This window comes from Cavia porcellus, unplaced genomic scaffold (genome assembly GCF_034190915.1).
Source record: "Cavia porcellus strain 051 isolate PalLab524CR breed Dunkin Hartley unplaced genomic scaffold, mCavPor4.1 scaffold_3, whole genome shotgun sequence".
In the NCBI taxonomy this organism is placed as follows: Eukaryota; Metazoa; Chordata; class Mammalia; order Rodentia; family Caviidae; genus Cavia; species Cavia porcellus.
Window position 1 is genome coordinate 80,594,234 of NW_026947486.1, and position 5,848 is coordinate 80,600,081.

Consider the following 5,848-nt stretch of genomic DNA (forward strand, 5'->3'; position numbering starts at 1 on the left):
ACTCGCCTTCGAATAATTTAGTAATCAAGATAAATGACTTTCAGTCCATTATTTTTAAGAATAAAAGGAATTCAAAAATCCTTTGTGATCAAGTGATCAGAACTTTAAAAGAGAATCCCCTTCTGCACTTGCATGACCTTGATTCACTTGCCTACCCTAATCCCAGCCCTGGGTCTCCAGATAAACAAACCAGATGAGAAGCCTGCAGGCCTTAGTTTGCAAACAGTGACTTTTTAAAAACAATTGCACTCAACAGTATTTATCTTGATTACTGAGTTTTTTCCCAGTGCCCCTCCTCGGGGCATCCTATTTACCACCGTGCCTCACCAAGGCCTGGTCCTGCTCCAGGGGTTTTTCTCCAGGCACACTGTAACCCCGACTTCCTCCCCACCCCGAGGGTCCCTGTGGGTCCAGAGGCCAAGTTCAGGGTAGCCTCTAGAGCTGCCCCTTCCTCCAGTTTGCTCTAGTGCCCCAGCAAGCCCAGACGGCGGGGAGGGCGGTCCCTGGCCGAACCTCTCCGCTCCTCCCCCAGCTTGTGGAGCCACTCAGCACCCCGCGCGCCGGGCTCGAGGTCCGCCCCTGCCCGCCCTTGACGCCTGCCACTCGGCCACCGGCTCCTCCTATATAAACCGGCCATTTGCGTCGCTCCTCCCTAGAGCCCGGGAGTCAAAGCCGGTTCTCAGCCCTAGTCCGTTTCGCTGTCGCCTGCTTTGTCTTTTCTTCCAATATGACAGATGCCGCTGTGTCCTTCGCCAAGGACTTCCTGGCAGGTGGAGTGGCCGCGGCCATCTCCAAGACTGCGGTAGCGCCCATCGAGCGGGTCAAGCTGCTGCTGCAGGTACGTCCTGGGACCGCGGGGACAATCAGGAAGCGGGAGGGGGCTCCGCATGGAAGGCGAGTGTCCCCAGGACTAGAGCGGGCTAACTCGTTAGACCTGGGGCAGGAGAGGACATGGAGTGGGACCAGAAGGCGTGCTTCAGGGAAGTGCCTTAGTGATATGAAGTTTGCGACTAGGAAGTGGCCAGGGACTGAGGAGATGAGGAAAAATCAGGCCTCGGCATCCCCGAAACAGGCAGTGAAATCGAATGGAGCCAACCAGAAGTGACTGTTTCCCTGGGCCTTGGGACCAAGGACACAATTCGAAAGCCTCCGCTAAAGGAGGAATACTTGGCCTGCCCAGAGTCGTCAAGGTCGAGGCAAGGAGATCGCAGTCTTGCGGGGGGCCATGTGGACCAGTGCAGCGGCTGCCCGGCCGGCGAATGCGCTCAGACCTCGCCCGCCGGAAGCCGGCGCCGGGAAGCGCGTGTGTCTGCTGCGTCCGCCGACGCAGCCGCCGCGGTCCCGGGGCTGCCTGCCTGCCTGCCGGCCGGCGCGCTCCAGCTCTAGAGGGCGCGCCCGCGCTTGCCGAGGGGTGGTGGCACCCGGGTCACCTCCAGCAGATGAGTGGGGGTGGAGCGGGAAGCCAGCAGCTCAGGGACCTGAGACGTTAACCAAGGTGACTGCGCCCTGCGTGGGACTCGCCCTAATACCTCTACCTGAGACCGTGGTAAACGACCTTTCTCCCAGGTCTAAAGGTCATAGGTCTGCTTGAGGGTGTCCCCCTGCCTACCTAGAGGGGTGGAGGCTTAGTTCTTCTGATGGCGCAGATCACCTCTTCCCCCTGTGACACCATCAGCCCGTGTGATGTGGAAGACTAGGTTTGGAAAAAGCAGTGCCAAACTGAAAGAGTATTGGTAAAGATGATATATGTACGTTTTTCGCTTCTCCATTTCTATAACTGTCCCTGTTGGCTTCTTTCCTGTCCATCAGGTGCAGCATGCCAGCAAGCAAATCACCGCTGATAAGCAGTACAAGGGCATTATAGACTGTGTGGTTCGAATCCCCAAGGAGCAGGGAGTCCTGTCCTTCTGGCGTGGTAACCTGGCCAATGTCATCCGATACTTCCCCACCCAGGCTCTCAACTTTGCCTTCAAAGATAAATACAAGCAGATCTTCCTGGGTGGTGTGGACAAGAGGACCCAGTTTTGGCGCTACTTTGCAGGGAACCTGGCATCAGGAGGTGCCGCAGGGGCCACATCCTTGTGCTTTGTGTACCCTCTTGATTTTGCCCGTACCCGTTTGGCAGCCGATGTGGGTAAAGCTGGAGCAGAAAGGGAATTCAAAGGCCTTGGAGACTGCCTGGTTAAAATCTACAAATCTGATGGGATTAAGGGCCTGTATCAAGGCTTTAACGTGTCAGTGCAGGGTATTATCATCTACCGAGCTGCCTACTTTGGTATCTATGATACTGCAAAAGGTAAGTTTGCTGTGTTTTGAAGCTTTGTTGTTATGAGACGATTTAAAAGATCATATGGAAAAAAAATCATTATGGCAACCTAATATTTCAGGAGCTAGTGACATTTTTTAATTGCTAGAAAACCCAGGCTCCTCTAAGACAACACTCCTCTACAGATGAAATGCTTGTGGGGGAGAGTCACTAAAAATGCTTTTTGATAAAAACTATCTCTTTCCTATTTTCAGGAATGCTTCCAGACCCCAAAAATACTCACATCATCGTTAGCTGGATGATTGCACAGACAGTCACTGCTGTTGCTGGCTTGACTTCCTACCCATTTGACACTGTTCGCCGCCGCATGATGATGCAGTCAGGGAGAAAAGGAAGTAAGTTCCACTTGAGCAGAAGGTTATGACCTGGAGACAAGCTGTGGCCACAGACTAGCAGTGCCTGCTTTGCACGGTGGTCTGTTCAGGTGGAGGGATGCATTGTTAGCATCTATGTCTGCTACACAGCTGCCTGGTGAGCAGGCCCTTTCAATGCCTAGGAATGAGGGTGCTTAAATGGTACTAGAGGTAAGACCATGAATAGTGTTCACAACCCTGTAGTTCTCCAATCATGGAATTAATATTTCAGTATTCACTGCTGATGTGTACATGCTGTGCTGAAAGCTCACATGAGAGGCTAGGAGTGTAGCTAAATGGTACAGTACTTACCTAGCATGTGCAAGCCCGTGTCCCCCCCTCAGCACAACAAACAAAAAATGACATTAGTTTTCGGGGATAGGCCTCTGTTTATGTAGTCTAGAGAATTTTTCAGACGTTTACTGGCCTCTAGTCACCAGTTTATTCATGTCTTTATTCTTCACAGCTGACATCATGTACACAGGCACGCTTGACTGCTGGAGGAAGATTGCTCGTGATGAAGGAGGAAAAGCTTTTTTCAAGGGTGCCTGGTCCAATGTTCTCCGAGGGATGGGTGGTGCTTTTGTGCTTGTCTTATATGATGAAATCAAGAAGTTCACATAAGTTGTTTCCTAGGTTTCTTCTCCTGTGAACAGGCAAGTTGTATTATATAACACATCTTGAGCATTCCAAACCAGACTCTGCTGTCCGCTTATCATGGCAACTATTTGCTGGTTGAAAATGGGAAGCAATAATACTCATCTGACCAGTTTTCTCTTAAAGCCATTTCCATGCTGATGATGGTGATGATGATGGTGGTGATAATGGGACTCGTAATTATATTTTTTATTTCAGTCACTCCTGATAACAAATTTGAAGAAATAAAAATATTTAAAGCAATTCTGTTTCTTGGCTGTCTATTTTCATTAGAAATATACTTTGTATTTCAGTAAATGCTACCTTTTTTAGGAAGTGCTACATTATCTCCTGAGATGAACTTTCTTTTTAAACTGTCATCCATTGTACTACCAAAGAATAGCTTGGTTGTGTGACCTGTCAACATTTCCAGTATGTTAACAGAATGAAATTTGGGCCCAATGTATCCAAAAGAAGGTGGCCTATTGCCTGTAGGCCGTCATAGACAGCTAAATGTTCTCTCTTCAAAAAGTACTGTGTACACTGAGAGGCTGAGGCAGGAGGATTGAAAGTATGAGCCCAACCTGGGCAATTTAGGCGAGACCCAGCTTCAGACTTTTAAAAAGGGCTAGGGATGTAACTCAATGAGAAGACCATGGAATTAATCTCCAGTACTTAACATATAGGTACCATATACCCACTGCCAAGTCCTAGGTTATTAATCAAGAACTGTCAGTTCACAAACTCAATTCTATGATTCTGAAAAAAATGGTGATTTTCACTTGATGCAGACTTCACAAATTTCTTAATGCTTCTATTTGCAAACTGAATTGTTGAACTAAAGTGTCCCTAAGGAGGTGCCACTTTACAAGGTAAATTGTTTAGTTTTAAATGGTTGCATTTGTTAGTGCATCACCACATTGAAACAATTTCCTAACATACAAGATAGTTGTAGTTAACCAGTTTTCATCCAGTAGCCTTTATCCATCTTCACCTGGCTCAAGTCATTTTTATTTAATCTCATCCAAAGCAGAGGATTAACTGGCACCTATATGAAGTGCTGAGATTGCAGTGCTGTTAAAAGATTATGGAGACTGTCAGATGACAGCCATGACCTCAAAACTCACCTCCCAAAGAGGAGCCAGCACCTGCATTTTGCCGAGCAGACTAATAACTCCAGTCAGTGGAGAACATGTTTCTTTTGGATAAACCCTTATTTGGGAGCCACAGAGTGTTTGCAACTTTTGTAGCTCTTGATTAGGGTTTAGAAATCCAGTGGATTTTGCCTGTAACATGATAATTGTATGAAGAATAAAACACCCTGTGAAACCACAGCATTAAAATTTTTTAAAAATGGTAGAATAGTTAATATGCACAGGTTAAACTCACTCCTGAGAAACACATCCCACACAGGTGTAAGCCTGTTGACAGACAAATAACAGCACAACTTAATTCCTGGGAGATCCTAGAGGCTCTACTCCTTGCCCAAGCACCTGAGTCATAGATGAGTTGTTAAAACTTTCAATTAAGAGGAGGAGGTACGTTCTCCTACATGTGAAGTTGACTTTTGATGTTTGTTCTCTGTAAATGTCATTTGCGATTGACGATCATACTTCTCTTCCTTCAGGAGAATTAGGAGATAGATAATGCCATCTGAGTCTTTTCTAAAGAAAAGGATTTAAAAAGCAAAACAAAACTAAATACTACTTGTTCTGGTAACAGGCCTGGGCTTGAAATCAAGACTGCTACTTCATTGTGCTGGTGGGCAAGTTAATTCATTTCTCTAAGGCTCAGTTTTTCTTACCCACAAAACCAGGATAATAATACCCACCTCAGAGGGTTGTTGCAAACTATCAATCATTTCCCCAAACCATCTACCATACAACATATGTACTAAGCATGCCTCCTTTGTAACTGATAATGGGAGGCAGTTCAGAGTTTCAAGGGGTCTCATTCAGAAGTACCTGCATTTTAATACTGGCTCTGCTGCTTGCTTAGCTGTATGAGCTTGAGTGAGTCAATGTCCCAGAGCCTCTCTTTTCTCTTCTGTGAAATGGGTATATAATAATGCCAGTCCTGCTTCTTAGGAGTGTCATAAGTGAGAGGCACATAAGATAAAGCATTTCAGGCAGTAAGTATCATGCTTGGCATCTGCAATGTACTCCAGTAGGAGATTTTTTCCATAACTCAGCACCCATTTTTGTTGAGTGAAGATTTGTCTATGTAGAGCACTACATGAGAGTGAATTCAAGTCCTCCTTTTTCTGCCGCAGCCTAGACACACTGTGTTGCATAGCATTTATAGCAAGTGAACTTCAGCTTAGGTCTTTTCAGTTACAGATTTTGTTTCTGAAAGGGGATAAGAGGCTCTCCAGTTGGGGCTGCATAGACAGCAGAAGAGGACCCAAGCCCCCTTTATGGTTATTACAATAGATGTGGACTCACTGAGCTGGCAGCTATTAAAATAAACATAGGACCAGGCATTAATGATCAGAGAGCAAGAAGTGGTGCCTCCTGCAATTGGGTGGCTGACA

The 5,848-nt window shown here is 46.7% G+C and overlaps 1 protein-coding gene across 1 annotated transcript; it reads left to right on the forward strand.

The window, feature by feature from the left end:
* The first annotated feature begins 632 nt into the window (after positions 1 to 632).
* Slc25a5 (solute carrier family 25 member 5) lies at positions 633 to 3,579 on the forward strand. The gene is made up of 4 exons (XM_003467626.5): positions 633 to 838; positions 1,810 to 2,296; positions 2,521 to 2,661; positions 3,146 to 3,579. Exons 1-4 carry the CDS (start codon positions 728 to 730, stop codon positions 3,301 to 3,303), a joined length of 897 nt encoding a protein of 298 aa, XP_003467674.1. The 5' UTR covers positions 633 to 727; the 3' UTR covers positions 3,304 to 3,579.
* The last annotated feature ends 2,269 nt before the right edge of the window (positions 3,580 to 5,848 follow it).

What these genes read in the sequence shown, in the direction of transcription:
- Slc25a5 (XM_003467626.5), top strand. Translation starts at nt 728, where the DNA reads ATGACAGATGCCGCTGTGTCCTTCGCCAAGGACTTCCTGGCAGGTGGA. An exon ending in GGGTCAAGCTGCTGCTGCAG is followed by an intron (nt 839 to 1,809) that starts GTACGTCCTGGG and finishes CCTGTCCATCAG; the next exon opens with GTGCAGCATGCCAGCAAGCA. An exon ending in GCAGTCAGGGAGAAAAGGAA is followed by an intron (nt 2,662 to 3,145) that starts GTAAGTTCCACT and finishes TATTCTTCACAG; the next exon opens with CTGACATCATGTACACAGGC.